The 23,873-nt window shown below is 34.7% G+C and overlaps 1 protein-coding gene across 15 annotated transcripts in view; it reads left to right on the plus strand.

Moving 5' to 3' along the window:
• The window catches only part of SUPT3H (SPT3 homolog, SAGA and STAGA complex component), a 602,245-nt gene that overhangs the window by 262,943 nt on the left and 315,429 nt on the right, over nt 1–23,873 (plus strand). For all 15 annotated transcript variants that reach the window (XM_072832814.1, XM_072832813.1, XM_072832810.1 and 12 more), the window contains one exon: nt 16,696–16,780. In XM_072832814.1, coding sequence (XP_072688915.1) covers nt 16,696–16,780 — 85 coding nt within the window. Of the gene's footprint in view, nt 1–16,695; nt 16,781–23,873 lie in introns of those variants that run through there.

Below are 23,873 nucleotides of genomic sequence, written 5' to 3' on the forward strand. Positions count from 1 at the left end.
TTTCTTAAGAGCCATTTCTTTCAAGTCAAAAATTAGAAATTAGTAAATGTCCCTTTTAATATTTCATACTGCCTCCTTTTCCCTTATCCCCCACTTCCCATTTCCTGATTCTGTGTTTACTTTTTTTCCTATGGGTCTTTTTAACATACAAATCTTTTATTTGGTACTTTGTTATATATGTTTCTTGCATCCTTTCCTCATTAGAATACAAACCCCACTAATTTTTTGAAACCATTTTGGTCATTAGTGTAATCAACTAGAACAGTGCCTGACACATAAGAGGCATTTGGTAAAAGTTTCTGTATTAATTAATTCATATAGGTGATTTAAATGTTTGCTTTTTCTACATTTTAACTTTGTTTTACTCTAAACAAAGAGAGCTAACATACTATATATTTTTCATATTGGTATTGTAAATTGTATTTGTAAATAATTTTATAATCTTGCTTTTCTTATATGTTCAGATACTTATAGTTATTTCATGCAGTGTTATAAAATTCTAACAATATTCTCAAAGTTCATTTAAATGTATATGAATATATAATGTAGTAAAGGGGGTGAGGAAATTGATGTTGAAAATCAAGCAAGCAATGAGAAAAATCACTGCTAGAAAAACTGTCATCTTAGGTATTTATTTGATATTTTATTGTACTTACTAGTTTGACTTTCTAAGAGCCATTGTTAAGTGAATTCATTTCTTTCTTTGGAAGACAGGTAGATAAAATTATAGAGTAAGGAAGGTTAGATGTATTAAAAATTGAAGAGTAAGGATAATTTGCATGTGTTTATGATTGTCTGATTGCCTTAAATGACTGCTCGTGGTCAAACATCTGCACTTTTCCCCCCCTTTGGACAGTGGGTAAATCAGTCTCAACAAATATTGGGTAAGAATGACATAAACAGTATGATGTCTGTGTTTGCATGTGCTGTCTAGTGCCAGGTTAGCTGACTAGAGTGTATGTTAGGGTTGTAGCCTGCTTTTCACTCTAATTCCAGTTAGGAGAAATTCCTGAGTATTATAGTAATACCTACCCTATAAAAAGTATAATCAAATAAGTAGTTTGAAGGGAAAAATGAAACTTTCTTTTGGGGACAGCAAGTCACCCAGGGCCTTCTTAACACCAAGCAGTAGTCACACAGTGTCCATTCCAAAGTAATGTCAGTTACCTGAGTTAGAAAAATGTCCAGAAAACCAGATGTAATAAAAAAAAAAAAAGTAACTAGCTCCCAAGACCACAGCAATTACTTAACCACAGCATCCAGAATAATTTAACCACATTAGAGTTTGTAGCCAGTGGTAAGTACTGAAAGCAACTCAGCATCCAAGAAGACGCACACAGGGCAGTTAAGAAATGTTTCTTTGTCCTTTTCTTTTATGTTTGGTTCTAGATACTTTATAATCTGATCTGCTTATGGGTCTTGTGTTCTCCAGACTGGCCAGCCAGCTGTCTGTCACAGATTTTCACCAAAATTACCTCCTTGGTTTCTTTTTCATAATCTCTTCCTTACCACCGCTCCCTGCCCCCAGCTTTATTGAGACATAATTGACAAGTAAAGATGTAAGATATTTAAAGTATACAGTGTGATGACTTGATATACATATACATTGTGAAAACATCTTTTTAATTAAACAATTTGTTTAATTAAAATTTATTCAGTCCTGTCACTCTGTTCTTAATCAGGGCTTGAAAATCTGAAAACAAATATTTTAGATTCAAAAGTGGATCTTGTTAAATATACTGAAAAAGAATAATTTAAAATCCTGTGATAATATTCTTAAATACAAACACTAGCATTAGCGTTTTGGAATTTTTTTTTTTTTTTTTCAATTTCTTTAGGAGGCAGTGGAATGTTTCTTGGGAATTATTTCCACATTTAGGACCAGGAATAAGTTGTAGTCTTACTGCCCTTCCTCCAATTGGCTTTATTCTTTTAATTCACTCTGTGCTGCCCACTTAAAAAATGTATTTCTTCCTTCTTAATTTCATTATTTTTACTAAACTTACTCAATTTAGTAAGATTTAATTTTCTTACAAAAGTGATGTTCTTCAAATATTTTTTAATAATTCCTAAATACATTTTTATGATCTAAAGGTTAATAGCTACTTTCATACACCAAAACTGAATATAAAAGCACCTTTATAATCAATCTAATCCAGCCCCCTTCTTTCATTGTTGAGGAAGTGAGGCATCTAGAAAAGTTACTTGCCCAAGATTACAGTATTTCTTTATAGCCAAGTGTCAGCTAGAACCAGGCCAGCCGTCAGACTCTCAGGCTAATTTCTTTTCATCATAACTAACTTCCTTTTCTTTGTAGCTGATGGCTAGGATGTAGTGGGACTTCTGCAATTATTGTAATTTTCTTAGTTTGATACTGGACACATGAACAGTGTCTGTTTTTCTGGGCTCACATCTCTGGCCCCTTGTTCAGCAGATACTGTTTCTTTTGTGTGTAGGCAGAGACTACAATGAGATTCAACTGGGTAGCTGTGTTTCATCCACTGACTGTCATAAACTTTGTCCTTAACTCCTTGAATGGAAAAGCATTATCTCCAAATGACGGGATAGATGCCCCATGTGCTATTTGTTTCTTTATTTTGGGACTTGAGAACTGGAATAATTAGGGAAATTGAAAGTAAATATATAAGTTTATTCATTATTATTTTATTCTCTTAAACTTCTGGCTTGTCCTTTTTTTTTTTTTTTTTTTTTTTGTAAGAAGCATTACATGACCCTTTAGTATTAATTAGGCTGATTTATTTGGTAGAGAATAACTTGGAAAATCCCTTAGTCCTAAGCAAACTGGAAATGTTGGTAATGCTTATAATACATATATTTTAATCAAAGCAAAAATGTTTTCCCATGTCAATAAATAATACTTATTTTTAAATTATCTTTTATTTTTACCTTCTTGAAATGTTTGCTTTATACTAATATATATATATATATATATATATATATATATATATATATATTTATAAAACTTAAAAAGAAGTATTTTAGGGCAGCCCTGGTGGCTTAGCGGTTTAGCACCGCCTTCAGCCCAGAGCGTGATCCTGGAGACCCGGGATCGAGTCCCACATCAGGCTCCCTGCATGGAGCCTGCTTCTCCCTTTGCCTGTGTCTTTGCCTCTCTCTGTCTGTCTTTCTGTCTTTCTCTCTCTCTGTCTCTCTGTCTCCATGAATAAATAAATAAAATCTTAAAAAAAAAAAAAAGAGTATCTTATGTTGTATGTACTTGCTCAAAAAGTTTGTTTTTTCTTAGTTGAAACCATTAAAAGAATTTGGGGTTGATTGCCTTTTACTGCTGGGGGTAAATGGATATAAGGATTGTGGGTCTGTGAGTATAATCAGATATATACATCTACATAGGATCTGGAGATTATCTAAATATTTTAATAAATGAATTAATAAATGCTTTAGAATTTACAGAGACATTGGAAGCATGTCACTATGTACTTGAGAAGCACCTTGGCATGAATTACTAACAAAAGATGTCAAGTAGGGGCTCTGCCTAGAGTAAGATAGCAAATATCTGGCACCTTCCTTCCTTCCTTTTTTTTTTGTTTTTTTTACTTCTTTTTAAAATTGATGTCAAAAACTGTTTTTTTCAAGACACACAGTGACTATAGTAATGTTCAGTGTATAGTTTTAAAAATGTATTTTCTATGTTTTAGAAGTGTCTCTGCAACTAGTTCTTCTATTTTATTTTACAAGCTTTCTATTAATAGATTTTTTTTTTTTTTTTTTTTTACTTTAATAGATGTCTAAAGGATAGCCCCCAATTGTAGACTGTGTTGGGCATACACATAACAAAAATACCGAAAGGCTGAGTGTTAAGTTCTGTTTCCTTTTGGAACAATGTCCCATGGTTTTGTTCAGCATATACTCTCCTGTGTCTGAGTATAAGTATACGTAATAAATAAGGAGTGTAACACTACCTCGTGAATAATCTTGCTTATTTCATACTTTCATTACGCACTTGACAAGGGAATTGCAGAGCTACCTGCCCTCGTGCTCACTGAGGCATCAGATCCTGGAATTGAATCAAACCAGTCTTGTTTGGGCGAGAAGGTAGGCTGTAAGTGACTCTGCCACTATCATTATCAGGTGGAGTCCAGCAGGACTGCCCTGGACTTAAACTGCTTGCTGTGACCATAGTTCTCAAAGTTACAGTTCTTCCTAAAATGGAGGCTGGTGTGTTATAGCAGTGAAGTTGTTGCAGGAGATCAGGACAGAGACAGCCTTTTTAGGACAGTTTCCTGGAAGCCGTTTAGTGGAAGCTGGTCTAGCAGTACTGGTGTCAGTAGAGGCAGCTAGGCAGTATGTAAAGGAATGGAGTATCAGGCTCTATCTGTTGGAACTAGACCTGGGAAAGTCAGTCAAGAAATCAGTAGATAGTGAGATAGGTCTTTAATGGGGAAAAAAAAAAGTCAGGAGATTTTTTTAAGTGTCAGTTATTTGGACTTTGTCCTTAAGTAGATTAAAAATATTATATACAGGCCCATTGGCCTGCAATAAAGCTCTAGTAAGGTAAAAATATATATATATTATATACATTACAGAGCAAAACGAGAAGTGACTATGGCTAGGCATAGTGGTTTTCATTTCTGTTTTCCGAAATTCACTAAGACAATGTCTAGCTTTCTGTGTGTGGGGAAAAAATTGGCAGAAGTAATGTGAGAAAAACTAGAATTAAAGCTGAAGTACTAAAAAAATAAAAAATCTGAAGTACTAACAACCTTGAAAATAAAATACTCATCAGATCCCATCCTTAGCTTTAGATACTTTACATATTTTAGGTAGTTTACATGTTTATGCTAATGAAGATTATTTTAAGTAGAAAATTTTTAACTTTTTTTTGAGGTAAAATTTGACAATTATTTGTACATTTTATGTAAATTAATTCAAGAAGTGTTTTTAAAGTATTCTTTTTACCAGAGATGATGTTAATTGAATTTTTTGTGTTATCTTTGAGTACTTCACTTTGATAACTTTGTACTTTTTCTATAGTGAGATTGTAAGTAACTTAAATAATAGAAGGAAACTTTATTCATGCATTCCAAAGAATTAAATACCAAATATATATCAGTAAATGTAACAAGATTTTTGCCATTGTGGAGTTTACTCTCTAATGTGGTCTTTTTATTCCCTTTCTGGTTTGTTTGTTTGTTTGTTTGTCCTTGTACCAGTAACACACTATCTTAATTCTATAGCTTTATAATGAATCTGGGAGGACATATCCTTCCAATTCAAACGTGTCTTGACTATTCTTGGCTTTTGGCTCTTTCAGCTCTTTCATATAAAGTTAGAACCAAATTTATTTTTAATTGCCTTTTCTGTCTTTGTTTTTTTTTCCCTAGCTTTATTGAGATATAATTGACATAATATTGTGTAAGTTTGAGGGGTGCAACATGTTGATTTGATACACTTATTATTGAAAAATGATTACCACCATAGGTTTAGCTAACACCTCCATTACATCACATAATTACCATCTTTTGTGGTAAGAACATTTAAGATTTACTCTCTTAGCAACTTTCCAGTGTAAAATACAATATTATTAACTATAATCACCATGCTGTATGTTACATTCTTAGAACTTATTCATCTTATAACTAGAAGTTTGTACCCTTTAAACAACATTTCCCCATTTCCCTCACCCCTGACCCCTGTAAACACCCCTCTTGCTATCTACCTTTGTGTTGATGATGATATTTGTAGATTGATCTTATATTTGAGAAACATGCTAGTACCACCTCTTTATAAATTCAAATAATTTATTTCCCAATTATTTTTATTTTCTGTGTGGATTCTTGGATTAAATGTGAATAAGAGTGGTTTAGTTTATTCTTTTTCAGTCTTTATGTAGATTAAACCTTTTCTTGTCTTAATGTTCTAGCTACAGTCTTAAGTATTAAAAGTTTCTCCACTATCCAAAAGTAGAGTGTTCCTCTGAAACCTTCCTAAGCCAAAGTGGCGTAAAGTAAGACAATTACCATTAATTTATATGGAAAACTTTTTAAGTGTTCTCAGACCCAAAAATTAACCTTACTTATTAGACTTTTCTAATACCTTTGAACACATCTTACAAATGAATAGACAAAGTAAGTCAAGATAAAGCACATATGCTTGTAGACATTCCAAGCAATAAGGCAGCCTGATGCTAAGATGCTGAGTATAGTTGCCAGGAAAGGAGCTTCATGGTACCATTCTCACTGCATAGGATGCACACTGCCTCTGTGACAGCTTGCTGTAACCAAATGCTGGATATGATTTTTACTTTTCATCTTTTGTCCTAAAATCAAAAATCCTCTTTGGGCTTCTCTCAGCAAAAACAGGTACTAATATAGATCTTTTTTTATAAGCAAAGTGGTATAATATAAACTTTTGAAAATCAGGTGATACTTGTATGAAAATTGGCTAATAGGAGTCTTTATACTGGTCTGAATTTCAAAGATTATGTATGTGTCTGCATATATTGTTTTCTATATGGTTTTTGGTAGATTCTCTTAGTCATATGAAAGAACATGTCGTTTAGTTCAAGTTCACTAAAATTTTGGTCATAAATGGTGATTGAGGGATTTTCATTTATTGAAATGATCATATAATTTTTCTCTTTTCATATTTCAAGTAGTTAATTATTATTATTATCATTAATAGATTTATGTTCCACTCTTGCTTTCCTGGGTGTATTTTCCTGTTTCCAAAGAAACAGAACCAGTAGGTTAAGTGTATGTGTGTTTGCATATATGTGCATGAAAGTGATTTATTATAAGAAATTGGTTATACAATTATGGAGGCTGAGAAGTCCTAAGATCTGCAGACCCAGGAGACTCAGGAGTGCCAGTGGTATAGTTCCAGTCCAAGTCCAAATAGCTGAGGAGCAAGAGAGCTGATGATATGAGTTACAATGTGAGTCCAAAGGCATGAGATCCAGAAAAGCCAGTGGTATAAGTTTTAGTTTCAGTAGAAAGCCTGGGAATTACAAGATTCCAGTCTAAGGTGGTTATATAGGATTGTCCTGAACTTACCTCCTTCCACGAACACATCAAATCTGCAAAGAAAAGTTCCCTTTGAACAAAATCCAGAAATTAGCTGAGCACTCCTGTTTGTCAAGCAAGTAAGAAAAAAAAATCTATATTAAACAAGCAGGAATGGGTGAGACATACTTGCCATAAATCCTGTCCTGGCACTATGACATACAAGATAGGACCTCAGAGCTAGCTTCTCCCTGAGGAGCAAAGGATTTGGATCCAATATCCAGTGCCCCAACTTTTAAGACTTCTACCTGAGGGGTAGGTTCCCACAACAACTAACTCAGAAAGCCAGTGGGGTTTTGTCCACAAGATGATAGCAAAAAAGGAACAGTTCATAACTGGATTGCCTGGACTCCCAAGGACTCTCCTTTGTTCTCCCCCTAGGAATCAGTTCAAAGGCAACAGATAGAAATGCCTATTTCCCAGCCTTTCCTTGAAAGGTGCCCATTTGCATTCTTAAAAGCTGCAGCCTGTGCTGCCAAGCATATATTACCAACTAATATTTGACAAGGGAGCCAAGGATACTAATGGAGAAAAGACAGTCTATTTTTCATAAATGGCGCTGGGAAAATTGGATATACACATGTAAAAGAATGAAACTTGACTCCTGGAACGCCTGGGTGGCTCAGCAGTTGAGTGTCTGCCTTTGGCTCAGAGCATGATCCTGGAGTCCCGGGATCGAGTCCCATGTCGGGCTCCCTGCATGGAGCCTGATTCTCCCTCTGCCTGTGTCTCTGCCTCTGTGTCTTTCATAAACAAATAAAATCTTAAAAAAAAAAAAAAAAAAGAAACTTGACCCTGTCTTACAGTACTCACAAAAATTATGTGAACATGGACTATGGACTTAAATGTAAGACCAAAAACTCCTTGAAGCAAACAGGAGAAAAGCTTTTTGACATGGATCTTGGTAAGAATTTCTTGGAAATCACACCTAAAGCACAGACAGTTAAAGTCAAAAAAAAAAAAAAAAAGGACTATATCAAACTAAAAAGCTTCTTCACAGCAAAAGAAACAACCTGTGCAATGGGAAAAAATATTTGCCAATCCTACATCTGATAAGGGGTTACTATCTAGAATATATAAAGAACTCCTACAACTCAATATCTAAAAAATAAATACTACATTAACTGGGCAAAAGACCTCAATAAACATTTATCTAAAGAAGATATACAGATGGCCTACAAAGATGCTCACTAGTCATTAGGGAAATGTAAATCAAAACTACTATGAGGTATCACCTCGTGCCAGTTAAAATGACCATCATCAAAAAGAGAGATACTCTTGTGTGGATGTGGAGAAATAGGAACCCTTATACACTGTTGGTGGGATTGCAAATTGTTACAGCCACTATGGAAAAAAGTTTGGAAGTTCTTCAAAAACTTAAAAATAGAAATACCATATGATTGAGCAATTTAGATATATATCCAGAGGAAACAGAAACACTATGTTGAAAAAATATCTGCACCCCTGTGTTCATAGCAGCATTATGTAAAATAGTTGAGACATGGAAACAATCAAACTGTCCATCAATGGGTAAATGAATAAAGATATGTTTGTATATACACACATTGGAATATTATTCAACCATAAAAAATTAAATCCTACCATTTCTGACAACATGGATGGACCTAGAGGAACATTATGCTAAGTGAAATAAGTCAGAGAAAGGCAAATATTATGTGATCTCACTTATATGTGGAATTTACATCAGAAACAAAAGCAAGCAAACAAAAAAGCCCACCAAAGTCATTGAAAAAAGGATCAGATTTATACTTTCAGAGATCGGGGTGTGGGAGGGGGAATTGGAAGAAGAGGTGAAAGGGTACAAACTTCCAGTTATAATAAGTACTAGGAATGTTCTGTGCAACCTGATGATTTATAGTTAACATTACTGTGTGCTATATATGAAAGTTAAGAGAGTAGATTCCAAAAGTTCTCATCACAAAGAAATTTTTATTTTTTTCTCTCTTGTATCAGTGGGAGATGATGGATGTTAACTAAACCTTTTGCAATAATTTCACAATCCATGTAAGTCAAACCATCATGCCATACACCATAAACTTACACAGTGGTGTATGTCAATTATTTCTCAATAAAAATGGGCAACAAAACCTGCAGTCTGAAGGCCAGGCTTCTCATTTAGTACATGTCTGCAGTATTCCTTCTTCCCCACTGTGGTCCACCAGTATCTCCATGAAAGGAACTTATGCATACATCTAGTGATCCAACGTTTGTGACTGCCATTTAGAGGACACACTGGCTGTGGTGGCCAGTGGGGCTTGCATTTCTGGGTCCCCCATAATAAAGTTTTTAATGGACTTTTCTCCCAGGGGTCAGCACAGAGATGGCAGTTAGAAATGCCCATTTCCAGTCTTTCATGAAAAGAGGCCTTATTTGCATATCTTAAAAACTGCTGATTAAGGCTTAAACTTCTAACTTGGCACATATTTAGGAGCTGATTGTGAACCTCCCCACAGACTGGGGAGACCTCTGCATTCTCCCTCTGATCAGTTCCATTTCAAGAGTATCACCCTAAAAAGGGCTTTTGTGGCTGCTGCCCAAGGGACACATCTCTTGATCTGGTAGTAGTGGCCAACAGATCTTGAGTTACAGTTCTCATGGGACTATAGCAAGCAAAGAAACACTTAGCCAACTATCACTCCAGGGTTCAGCATAGAGGGAACAGAGAGAAACACTCCTCTCCTAGTCATTCCCTAGGGGAAGCCTGTTTGCATATTTTAGAAGATACTGCCTTGAGGTCCGAATCAGCCTAAGTGATGTGCTGACTGAGATCTTCTCCTGTGGAACACTGAGTACCCTCAGTTACTAGGCTCTCTAAGAACAGAGAAGGTTAGATTTTGAAAGACAACCAAGAGTTAGGGCTCAATGATAAGGTTCATCTCCTATTCAAGACTGGGAGTGGTGACTATTTTATCTAATGTACAGAAATCAACACAGAGAGTGAAGGGAAATGAGACGGAAAGAGATGTTCTGGCTAGAAATATAAAACTAAAGGAACTGAGATAAGTAATTTACCCAATAAAGAGTTCAAAATAATGGTCAAAAGAGGCTCACTGAAATCAAGAGAACAATGCATTAATAAAATGAGAATTTTAGCAAAGAGATAGAAAATATTTAAAAAGTACCAAGCAGAGATCACAGAGTTGAAGAATATAACAACTGAACTGAAAATTTCAAATTAACATCAGACTAGATGAAGCCTAAAAAAAGATCAATGAACTTGAAGACAAAGCAGTGGAATTCATCTAATCAGAGAGGGGCAAAAAGACAAAAGAATGAAGAAGAGTAAAGATAGTTTAAGATATCATCAATCAGACCAATATTTGCACTATAAGGGTACCAGAAAGAAAAGAGAGAGAAAGGGTAGAAAGCTTATTCGAAGAAATAATAGCTGAAAATTTTCATAACCAGGGAAAGAAACAAATATCCACATTCAGGATGTCCACAGAGTTCCAAATCAGATGAATCCAAAGAGATACACATAATTAAATTGTCAAAGGTTAAAGACAAGGAAAGAATCTTAAAAGCAACAAATCAACTTGTTATGTATGAAGGAACCCCTATAAGACTGTCAGCAAAGTTTCTCAGCAGAAACTTTACAGTTCCGAAAGAAGTGGCATGTTATATTCAAAGTCTGAAAGAGAACAATTGGCAACCAAGAATAGTCTACCTGGCAAAGTTGTCCTTAGGAATTGAAGGAGAAATAAAATAATTTTTCAGACATGCAAAAGTTGGAGGAGTTCATAACCACTAGACTAGCCTCATAAGAAATGTTCAAGGGACTCCTTTAAACTGAAATGAAAGAATGCTAATTAGTAACTGAACAAAAATGAAAGTACAAATTCCACCAGTTAAATTAATAATAAATGTTTCAATGTCGGTGAGTAAATCATTCAGCCTAGTATGAAGGCTGAAGGACAAAAGTTGTAAAAATAAATGACAACTACAATAATTTGTTACTGATACACAAGATAAAAAGATACATTGTGAAATTCAAAAGCCAAAATGGAGACGGGAGTAAACTATAAAAACCTGAGAAGCAGTAGAGCTGATGGTGTTGGAGTTCAAAGATAGTGTAAGACTGCTCTCCCAGTTTGAAGATAGGCAGAGGGAATGTTTCTCCCTTACTCTGCCTTTTGTTCTTTTCAGGCCTTCAATGGTTTGGATGAGGCTCACCCATGATGAAGAGGGAAATTTGCCTTAGGCAATTAATCTTATTCAGAGATACTTTCACAGACGTATTCAGATCAATATTTAACCAAATATTTGGGCACCCCCATAGCCTTCAGCGTTAAGACCTAAAATTAATCACTACCCATGTCACCTTGACACCCATATGTATCTCCTTAAACTATTCTTAATCTCAAAGACAATAACAAGGTCATAATTTTGCCTAACTTCATACAATTATCCACTGTAGAACTGAAAATGCATTAACCCATTTCCCATAAGATGAGGTTAAGCCCTTGAGAGATATTTACATTTCTTAATATCCCTAGCTTAAATACTATGATATAAAATTAATAATTAAATTTTAGGCTATTAGTCCAATACATCTTATGTTACATGATAAGGGAATAAAAGAGGGAAGGAAATAACAGTACTTGCCTAATAGTCACACACACACAAACATATTTATAACAAAATAAGGAGGAAATATTCATGATGATGGGAGTCTTGTTTTTATTAGTGGGCATGTGGATAGCTGGTATTAGTAACTACCATTCTGTTTTCCCTTTGCCGTCAGCAAGCACCTCAGCTGGTTGTGGCTTTTTGCCTAATGGAATGACCCAAACCTTCATTCCTAAAGGATCTGAGCCATTAATAGCCTTTCCTGGTTAGGATTGTTGTAGTTTTCCATTGGCTTTAGTGACAGGGCATGGTAATACTAAGAGGTGGCCTCAGGGATCTTCTGTATTCCAGACATACTCTTCCTTACCTCCACTGTGGTGAACCAGTCCAGTCTCCACTTGATAGTCAACACCACTCACCCTAACCAACACAGTAACTCCCTCTTTGCTTGTTGACTCAGAAGCATGAGGAATCCAAAGCGACTGAGTAGCAGTCTTAAAAGTTTCATTTCAATTGAATAATTGTTGTTTCAGTGGAATAAATGTGAAAACATTTCTCCCTCTGGAAAAGACTTCAAGGCTAGCAAATCATAAGGGCATGGGAACTGGAAGCAAAAATTTTGCTAGTGCGTCTTTAGGGGTAATAATGAGTGCTGCCACTACCATTCCACCCCTTGATTCCTGGATTTATGAATCCTGTTTATGGGAGAAACAGTACCATATATTGGATGTTGATTCATAGGATATATAAGTATTCTGGAAAACCTTGCCCCAGCACTACAAGGTGTTGCCACCTCGTTGGCACTATAACTGGATTTTTGAAAGCCATTCCCACCATTCTATCGAACCAGCTACTTCATAATAGTGAGGAACACTTTAAGACTAGTGAATTCTTTGAGCATGATACCAGGGTACCACTTCCTTTGCTGTGAAGTGGTTTTTTTTTTTAATCACAAACAATGCTGTATGGAATACCATGACAACAGATAGGCATTCTGTAAGTCCACAGATAGTAGTTTTGGTAGTGGCATTGCACATGGGGACAGCAAATCCATATCCAGAGTAAATGTCTATTTTAGTAAGAACCATACATACTCTGTCATTTTCATGATGGGATTGGTCTAATGCAATCAGCCTGTTGCAAGGAAGATGGCTGATCACCCTGCAGAATGGTGCCAGTTTAGAAACAGTGTTGATCTTTGCTGCTGACAGATGGGCACTGAGCTGGGGCTATAACAATTATGGTATTGATTAGTGGAAATCCATGTTACTGGGCCCTGCATATCTTTTATCCCTCCCACCGTGACTACTGTTGATGAGCCCATTGATGACAGGGTAATTGGTGAAAAAAAAACTGCTAATATCCACTTGAGTATTAAAATTCTCCTTTGCAGGGCACCTGGGTGGCTCAGTGGTTGAGTGTCTGCCTTTGACTCAGGTTGTGATCCTAGGGTCCTGAGATTGAGCTCTGCATCAGGCTCCCTATGGGGAGCCTGCATCTCCCTCTGCCTGTGTCTCTGCCTCTCTCTGTGTCTGTCATGAATAAATAAATAAAATCTTTTTTAAAAAATTAAAAATAAGTAAAAAATAAAATTCTCTTTTCCTTGGGTTGCCCCTGACTATTCACATGAGACTCAGATATCCTTACTTTTTTCTCTTTCATTGCTATCTGCCCACCTACCTCTTCCCCAAATTTCCTTCTCATATTTTATTATGTTCCTTCCATGTCCCTTACCATTTATTCAGCCAACCATTGACCATAGCCTATGCTACCATTTGTCCTATTGAATAAAATGAGCAACTATGAAGACATCTGGATGACTCAGCAGTTGAGTGTCTGCCTTTGGCTCAGGGCGTGATCCTGGGATCCTGGGATAGAGTCTTGCATCAAGCTCCCTTTGGGTATGTCTCTGCCTCTCTCTCTCTGTCTTTCATGAATAAATAAATAAAATCTCCCTCTGCGTATGTCTCTGCCTCTCTCTCTGTGTCTTTCATGAATAAATAAATAAAATCTTAAAAAAAATAAAAAGAGCAACTAGGTGCACTACTAAAAGTTCTTCCCATTGGGAAGATTTCCCTTCACTACTGTCTTTGAGTGATGTTCAAAAGGGGCTACAGTGCTCGGACTATTCACTTTTCCATGGTGCCTGCATCATTCAGGACCATATGAAACCCAGAACCTGAGTTTTCTCTTTTTCTATTAAATGATCTTAAGGAGCTCCCATGAGGTCATAGGTGCAAAGTAGGAGAGAAAATGAATTCTCCCGTATCTGATTTTTTGTTTTATTCAAGCATTTTAATTATGGTTTTTTTTTTCTGTTTATGTACGTGAATAAAATTTATGTGTAATTTTACTATCACTATCTTTTTCTAGTTTTGAAACCCAGGTTATACTAGCCTAAATAAATTAGTTGGGGAGTATCTATCTTTTTGTATTCTCTTGAAAAGTATCAAATTAGAATAATCTATTCTTTGCAATTTTGGTACAACATTACAGATGAGGTCAGGTTGTTTTGTTTTTGTTTATTTTGAGTTTTTTTGTGTTTTGGTTTTTTATTGCTGATTTAATTTCTTTCAAATTTATGGAACTATTCAGGTTTTTAGATTTTTTCTTAAGTCAGCTTTGGCCATTTGTATTTTTAAAGAAATTTATCCATTTCACTATAGTATCAACATATTTGGCTTAATATTTATCATGATGTTTTGTTATTACCTATGATATATTATAGGTAATTACCTTAGATCTGCTGTTCTAAACTAATTATCTTTATAGCTGAATCTAGTCTGCTCTTTAATTTTTATTCATCCATATTAATTATTTGTAAAATATACATAACTTAAAATTTACCACTTTATTTTTAACTGTACGGTTCTCTGGCATTAAGTACATTCACAATATGGTGCTACCATCATCACTATTTATTGTTTAGATTTTTCTTATCATCCCAGACAAACTCTCTACACAGTAAGCAAAAACTCTGCAATCCCTTTGTGTCCTCTATTTGACTTTATATCTCTATAAGTTTTCTTATTCCAGATTTGTCATTTTTGTCTGGCTTATTTTAGTTAAGACAGTGTTTTTAAAGTTCATTGGTGTAGGAGTATCTATCAGATCTTCTTTCTTTTTTATTGCTGAATAATATTTTACATGCATATATTTGTTCATTCGTTAATGGAGATTTTGGTTGTTGCTATTTTTTGACAATTCTGAATAATGTAACTATGATCATTGGTATACACATACTTGTTTGAATCCCTGTTTTCAATTTTCAATTCTTTGGGGGATACATACCCAGGAGTAGAATTGCTAGGTCAAATCCTAATCCTATGTTTAACATTTTCCAGAACAACCCAACTATTTTCCACAGTGGCTATTCCATTTTGCATTCTCTCCAGCAATGTACAGTGTTTCTAATTTCTCTGTATCCTAGCCAGCATTATCCATTTTGTTGATAATAGCCATTCTTCTGGGTGTGAAGTAGCATATCAATTTGGTTTTGATTTGCATTTCTCTAATTACTAATGATATTGAGGATCTTTTCATTTGCTGTTGGCTATTTGTATATTTTCATTGGAGACCTATCTATTCAAATATATTGCCCATTTTAAAATTGGGGTATTTTTCTTCATTGTTGTATTTCAAGAGTTTTATAAATATATTCTGGTTATTTATCTGATACATGATTTTCAAATATTTATTCCCATTCCGTGGGTTGTCTTTTCACTGTCTTGTCCTTTGATGTATAAAAGGTTTGTAACTGTGATGAATTCCAATATATTTATTTTTTCTTTTGTTGCCTGTAATTTCGGTGTCATAGTTAAGAAACCCTTGCCAAATCCAAGGTCATGAAGATTCCCCCCCCTGTTTTATTTTGAGAATTTTATAGTTTTAGCTTTTTAATTTAGGTCTTTGATCTATTTTGAGTTTATTTTTTTATATGGTACAAGGTAAGAGTCCAACTTCATTCTTTTACATATGGATATCATATTTCTCTGCATCAGTTGTTGAAAAGATTGTCCTTTCCAAATTGGGTGTTCCTGGTACCATTATCAAAAATTTTTGTACATAATATAGGATTTTATTTATGGGCTCTCTATTGTATTCCATTTGTATCCTCATGCCAGCATTGCATTTTTTTGTTCTTTCACTCATAGCCTTGCGTGAAATAGGCAAAGTGCCTTCTGTGGAGTATGGATTTGCTGAGATCACCCATACCAGATATCACTGACTTCATATTTGGTTTCTCAAATGACCTCCTTCCTTGCTTGGGGTCCCAGCATTCTTTGCTATATCTTGAATACAATTCTAGATGAAATCCAGATTATTGGCTACTATGAATATCTAGATGCCTTCAGAATAAATTTTGGCTCGAGGGCTCTCTTATCCAGTGGAACTGTATTTTCTCATCTTGTCAGCCTTCTGTTTTATCTCCTATACTGCTGCTTAAAGCAGGCTTTAAATGTAAGTTGTTAATATAGTATTGTGCATTTTCAAGTGTTCTTTACCAGGAAGGGATTCTCTGCACATCTAGTCCACCATATGAAAGTTCAGAAAATCACTATCAAGATCAGTAAGCCTTTCTTGACAATCTGCTTGTCTATAATTAGAAATGATAAATTATGACATTTATATAAATTTTTCTAAGCAACTTTTCATTTTAATTATATTACTTGCTTGGTTACATTGCATACTTTTATAATTTTCTAAACTGCTATTAATATGTTACTTTATTAGTACTTTGGACATGGTAACATGATTTTCTGACTGCCAATATTATGAAGTAGTTATTAATATTTTCCATTTGAAACAGTAAGTGCCCTTGAAAATGACTTCAGAGATCGACAAATAGCATAGCTAACACTGCATTTTCTATGGAAATTGTAGCTTGTATGAGAGAGATACAATTCTGTCTATAGAAAATTGTACAACCGCTGTTATTTGAGGAATAATTTGTACTTCATGATTGCCCAATTATGATAATCAATATCTTTCACTTTTTACCTTTCTTAGTTTTATAGCCTTTAATATTGGTATGTTTAAATTTTTTTTTTTTTTTTGGCAGGTTTTCCTTAGGTGATGCTAGGAGGCCTCTTCATGAAACAGCAGTTTTGGTAGAAGATGTGGTACACACACAGTTAATTAATCTGGTAAGAGCATATATAAACCTATTTGGTTTTTCTCCATTTGCTTATACTGTTTTTAAACACTTGTTTTTAAAGATTGTATTTACATTTGGAACTCTTTCTTTTGTCTGCTGGATTGAAGTGTAATTTACATAAAATTTTACCACTCTAATTCAGTGACTTTTGAGAGCTGAATACTGTCCTGTGACTATGAACACCATCATGATATAGAACATTTTCATCATCCATAGAAGTTCTCTTGTGCCCCTAGGAAGTTAGTTCTTTCCCCCCTTCCCTGGCCTCTGGTAACACTGAATTGTTTTCTATCATTATATTAGTGCAGTTTTTCCAAAATACCTTTCAAAACTTTTCTGTGTTGTACTTTAGACTTTAGAAGAACTGCACAAATAGTACATAGAATTCTCAGATACTTTTATACTTCTCATCTTCCTCTGTTAACATCTTATCTAACCACAGTACAATGATCAAAAACAGGAAATAACGTTGGTAAAGTACTTTTAATGAAATTACCGAACTTACTTAATTTCCATCAGTTTTCTTTCTAATGTTTCTTTCCTGTTCTAGGAGCCAATCTGAGGTAACACATTGTACTTAGCTGTCTTGTCTTTGTACTCAGCCCCTTTCTAGGTTAGTTCCATCTTTCCTTGTCTCATGGCCTTGACACCTTTTTAAACATACTAGACAGCTGTTCTATAGAATGAACGCTCTTCTTTTTTTCAATCAGGCTGATGTTTTCTTATGATTAGAAGGTGGCTGTGAGTTTTTGCCAAGACTACCACAGAAGTGACGGGTCCTTCTCAGTGTATCAGACCAACACATGCACGTTCTTGATGTTTTATTTGTCATTTTAACCTGATAATAGTTGCTTTAAGGTGGTATATATGCTGAAATTTTTCTCTATAATGAAGTTACAAGTTTTTAAAATTTTGTTGTTAAGAAATATCTTGAAGGTATTTTGTGACTCTGTAAATATTTTCCCTCTCTAAAAATTTATGCATATTTATTTAACATTCATCAGTGGATCTTGTCTGAGGCCATTGTGACTGTAGTATTTACCTAATAGTGATTTTCTATTTCCTGCTTTCCTTTTATATTTTTTAATTGCAAATATTCCTAATGGAATACCTATCTTTATTCAGTTTTTAATGTATATTTGTATGGACTAGTGTGTATTTAAATTTTATTCTTAGAATCATTATGCAGTAATATTATTATTTATTTGTATTGCTCAACTTGTTATAGTGTTGGCCGTTAAGAACTCTTTCATGTCTTTTTCCCATTTGTCCATCAGGGTTTTGATCCTATGTCCTGTGTGTGTGTGTGTGTGTGTGTGTGTGTGTGTGTATATATATATATATATATATATATATATATATATATCAGAGATATCATTCCTTTATAGTAATGATACAAATATAATTTTCTAGTGTGTGAATTATCTTTTGACTTTGTTTCTATGATTTTAAATTTTTTTAAGGATTTATTTTTATTTATTTGAGAGAGAGAGTGCATTCATGAGAGAGAGAACAAATGCATGCACAGAGGGAGAAGGAGAAGCAGACTCCCTGCTGAGCGGAGAGTCCGATAATGTAGGGCTCAGTCCCAGGATCCTGAGATCATGATCTGAGCTGAAGGCAGACACTTAACTGACTGAGCCACCCAGGTGCCCTTTTATGATTTTTTTTAGGTGTGCAAATATTTTTATTTTAACAGAGCCAAATATATATGAACCTTTTATTGTCTTATGATTTTGAAACATAGTTAGACTTTCTTTATACTGAATTCGAAGAGGAATTCACCCATGCTGCCTTCTGAATGGTTTTATTTTTAACATTTAGATCCTTAATTCATTTGTTAGTTTATTCTTGTTATCATGTGAGATGTGGATCTAATTTTACCTTTATGACTACCCAGTTATACCATCATCATTTATTAAAAAGTCCATACTTTCCCTAACGATTTGAAATGCCTCCTTTATCATATACTAAATAAACATTATTTGGGGTCCATTTATGATTTTATATTTATTACCAGTGCCTTATTTTTCTATACATATGATAATACATCTTATATAGGTGTATTGTAAAGATTGTTAGAACTAGACTCCTGGTAATTTTTCTTTCTTTGTGTTCCTGGTTATTCTTGTATGTATATTTTCTTATATGAATGTTAGTATAAGATTTTCTAGCTCTGTAAAATAGCTTTTTGGTATCTTTATTGCATGAATTTATAAATTAGTTTAGAGAGAACTACATCTTAAGATTGTTGACTCCATCTAAGAATAGGGAATGTCTTTACCTTTATTCAAAGCCACTTTTGTGTCTTTCATGAGTGTTTTAACGTTTTTTTTTCTATAGGCTTCACATATTTCTTATTAAATTTATTCCTATGTATTTGGTCTTTGTTCCTACTGCAACTGAAACTGAAATACAGGAATCTTTAGATTTGAAGAGCTGACCCAGCTCCAAGCAGGGTAAACCCAATGAAATGCATATTAAACTGCTGAATATAAAAGATATAAATCCTAAAAACACACAGATTCAATACCATAGGGGAACAATGACGGAAAGACAGTAGGATTTTCATTAGAAAACATGGAGAGTAGGTATAAAATGAGCCTCTTGTAGGCAGCAACATATAGATGGATCTTGTTTTTTTTATACATTCTGATACTCTGTGTCTTTTGATTGGCACATTTAATCCATTTACATTCAGAGTGATTATTAAGAGATACAAATTTAGTGCTATTGTGTTACCTGTAGAGTTGGTGTTTCTGGTGATGTTCTTTGGTCCTTTCTAGTCTTTGTTGCTTTTGGTCTTTTATCCCCCCACTCAGAGTCCCCTTAAAATTTCTTGCATGAACTCATCTAGGTTTTGTTTGTCTGGGAAACTCTTTTTTATCTCTCTTTCTATTTTGAATGACAGTCTTGCTGGATAAAGAATTCTTGGCTGCATATTTTTCCCATTAGCTCCTTGAATATTTCCTTCCACGCCTTTCTGGCTTGCCAACTCTCTGTGGACAAATCCTCAGCAAACCTGATCCCTTGTGGGTTAAGGATCCCTTTTCCCTTGCTGCGTTGGCAAGGGAGGTCAAACATTCACTATTTGCAAACAGAATAATTTATGTAGAAAACCTGAAAGGCTCCACCAAAAAATTGCTAAGAGTCATACATGAATTCAACAAATTTGCAGGATATAAAATCAATGTGCAAAAATCTGTTGCTTTTCTATAGACCAAAAATGAGCAGCAAGAGAAGGAATCAAGGAATTGATTTCCTTTGCAGTTGCACCAAAACAGTAAGATACCTAGGAATAAATTAACTAAGGAAGTAAAAGGTATATACTCTAAAAACTATAGAACACTTTTTTTCTTAGGAAAGAAATTAAAGAAGGCTTAACACAATGAATAAGCATCCTATGCTCATGGATTGGAAGAACAAACATTGATAAAATGTCTGTACTACCCAAAGCAATCTACATATTTAATGCAGTCTTCATCAAAATACCACCAGCATTTTTTACAGAATTAGAATGAATAATCCTAAAATTTGTGTGGAACCATAAAGGACCCCAAATAGCCAAAGCAATTCTAAAAAAGAAAAACAAAACTGGAGGCATCATGATTTTGGATTTCAAGCTATATTACAAAGCTGTAGTCATCAAGACAGTATGGTACTGGACAAAAACAGACATTTATTAGATCAATAGAATAGAATATATTACCCAGAAATGGACCTACAACTATATGGTCAACTAATCTTCAACAAAGCAGGAAAAAATATCCAGTGGAAAAAAAGACAGTCTCTTCAACAAATGATATTAGGAAGACATATAGCAACATGTAGAAGAATTAAACTGGACCACTTTCTTATGCCATACACAAAAATAAATTCAAAATGGATTAAAGAGCCAAATGTAAGACAGAAAACCATCAAAATCCTAGAGGAGAACACTGGCAGAAACCTCTTTGACCTCTTTGACCTCATCTGTGGCATTATCTTACTAGACATGTCACCACAGACAAGGGAAACAAGTAAAAATGAACTATTGGGACTTCATCAAGATAAAAAGCTTCTGCAAAGTGAAGGAAACAATCAACAAAACTAAAAGGCAGCCTACAGAATGGAAGAAGATATTTGCAAATACCATAAACTGATAAGAAAGGGGCAGAAGACATGAAGAGGCACTTTTCCAAAACAGACATCCAGATGGCTAACAGACACATAAGAAGATGCTCAACATTACTCATAATCAGGGAAATACAAATCAAAACCATGATGAGAAACCATCTTAACACCCGTCAGGATGGCTAAAATTAACAACACAAGAAACAACAGGTGTTGGTGTGGTTGCAGAGAAAGGGGAACACTTTTGCACTGTTGGTGGAGATGCAGACTGGTCCAGCCACTTTGAAGAACAGCATGGAGGTACCTCAAAATGTTAAAAACTGAACTACCATATGATCCAGCAGTTGCACTACTAGGTATTTATCCAAAGGATACAAATATACAGATTTAAAGGGATATATGCACCCTGATGTTTATAGCAGCATTATCAGCAATAGCCAAACTATGTGGTGTACACGATGGAATATTATTCAACCATCAAAAAGAATGAAAGCTTGCCATTTGAAATGACATGGATGGAGCTGCAATGTATTATGCTGAGTGAAGTAAGTCAGTCAGAAAAAGACAATGTATGAGCTCACCCATATGTGAAATTTAAGAAAGAAAATAGATAAACATATGGGAAGGGGGAAGAAAAAAAGAAAAGAGAGAAACAAGCCATAAGAAGCATAGAACAAACTGAGGGTTGATGGAGGGAGGTGGGTGAGGAGGGCTAGATGGGTGATAGGTAGTAAGAAGGCCACTTGTTATGCTGGGTATTTTTTTTTAAGATTTTATTTATTTATTCATGAGAGACACAGAGAGAGAAAGAGGCAGAGACAGGTAGAGGGAGAAGCAGGCTCCATTCAGGAAGCCCAATGTGGGATTCAATCCAAGGATTCCAGGGTCATGCCCTGAGCCAAAGGCAAACGCTCAACCGCTGAGCCATCCAGGCGTCCCTGCTGGGTGTTATATGTAAATGATGAATCACTGAATTCTACTTGAGAAACCAAACCAATACTGTACTGTATCTTAACTACCTAAAATTTAAATTAAAAAAATAATTAAAACAAAAGACAACATGGAGACCAGATGAGATGGCAGAAGTTTTAAAGTACTAGATATAGAATTTTCAGTTGGCAACTATTTTTCTGTCACTCCTGATTCACATGGCCTTCTTTCCTTTGTGCCTGTGTCTTTATGTGTTGTTCTGTCTTTAAAAACAAACAAAAAAGGGCGCCTGGGTGGCTCAGTGATTGAGCATCTGCCTTCGGCTCAGGTTGTGATCCTGGGGTCCTGGGATCGGGTCCCACATCGGGCTCCCTGCATGGAACCTGCTTCTCCCTCTGCCTGTCTCTCTGCCTCTCTCTCTGTGTCTCTCATGAATAAATAAATAAAATATTTAAAACAAACAAACAAACCAACAAAAGATCAGATATTTACTATTTAGTGTATTAAATCTATACATGCTGTTATCCTCACATCAAAGTATTGTAGCTTTCCCTTTATAAAGAGTCCTGTGTCTTTTAAAGCAATTAAGTTATTGAAGGAAGTATGTATAATTTTTTTTACGTTTACCCACGTTTACCATTTTCCATGCTCATCATTTGTTCTTACAGGTATGAGTTGCCATTTAAATAATTTCCCTCATACTGAAAATGATAATGTTTTTTAATAGTGCCAGTGATGAATTATCTTTAGTTTCTGCATCTGAACATATCTATTTTCACCTTTTCTTGTATCTTTTCTGTATGTGGAATTCTCACTGCTAATCTCTTCCTTTTAGCTATGCAAATGTGCTATTCCAGTGTTTCTCAGCATATCTTAGTTTCTGATGACAAATCAGCTGTTACTTATTTGTTTCCCTGTATGTAACATGTTGTCATTCTCTGGCTCATTTCAAGATTTTCTCTTTATTGTTGGATATTTGAAGCTTGGTGTATGGAGGGACTGACTTTCTTCATGTTTATCTTGCTTGCGAGTTTGCTGATCTTGTTAGATCTGGAAACTAATGTTTTCTGCCAATTTGCAGAAGTTTTTGGCCATTATTTTTTGTTTGTGTTTTTCATTCTTCGATTTCAGTCACATGTGTGCTGAACCATCTGTTATTTCACAAATCTCTGAGAGCCTCTAAATTTTTCTTCAAAAAATTTTCCCCTGTTTAGCTGTTACTTTTTTTTGGCTTTGTAGTTTCTACTGATTTCAAGGATTCTTTTGTAACTATATTCTACTATTTGGTCAATCTGATATATTTTTCATTTTAACAACAGTAACTTCTATTATGCTATTTGAAAATGTTTCTTTTTGGGCTATAATATCCCTTTTTGAATTATGGACACATGTTTATATTGTTCTTTTATTTCAAATTTAGAAGCTCCAAGTTAAATATAGAAGTTAATTGATGATGGTCATTACAATTATAAGAAAAATTTGCTTGTCTTTCATGAAGAAACTTACTATTACATATACATATAATGATCCATGTATTATTTGTATAATAATTATGATCTATGTTTGTGAGATTGACCCTGTCCAAATCTCACTAAATAAATATAAAGTGGAATGAGATATCTTACTAAAAGAAGGTCTTGCTTTGTTTTCTCTTTGCAGTATTCAAAGCATGTATTAGTGTGATTTCTTCAGCTGAAAAGAATAGAGAATTTTTTTTTAAAAGTTAGTCTTTTCTTAGCGTTGTATGTTTGCAGCCATTACAAAATGTGTATATCTATGTGTGTATGTGTTTTATGCCCTGTCATAATTATTTGTATATTAGTTTTTCTCTTTAATTCTTTTTTTTTTAAGATTTTATTTATTTATTCGTAAGAGGCACAGAGAGAGAGAGGCAGAGAAACAGGCAGGGGAGAAGTAGGCTCCTCACAGGGAGCATGATGTGGGACTTGATCCCCAAACCTGGAATCTGAGCTGAAGGCAGACGCTCAACTGCTGAGCCACCCAGGCATCCCTCTTTAATTCTTTTATTTCATGTTTAT

Source organism: Canis lupus, chromosome 7 (assembly GCF_048164855.1).
Source record: "Canis lupus baileyi chromosome 7, mCanLup2.hap1, whole genome shotgun sequence".
Classification (NCBI taxonomy): domain Eukaryota; kingdom Metazoa; phylum Chordata; class Mammalia; order Carnivora; family Canidae; genus Canis; species Canis lupus.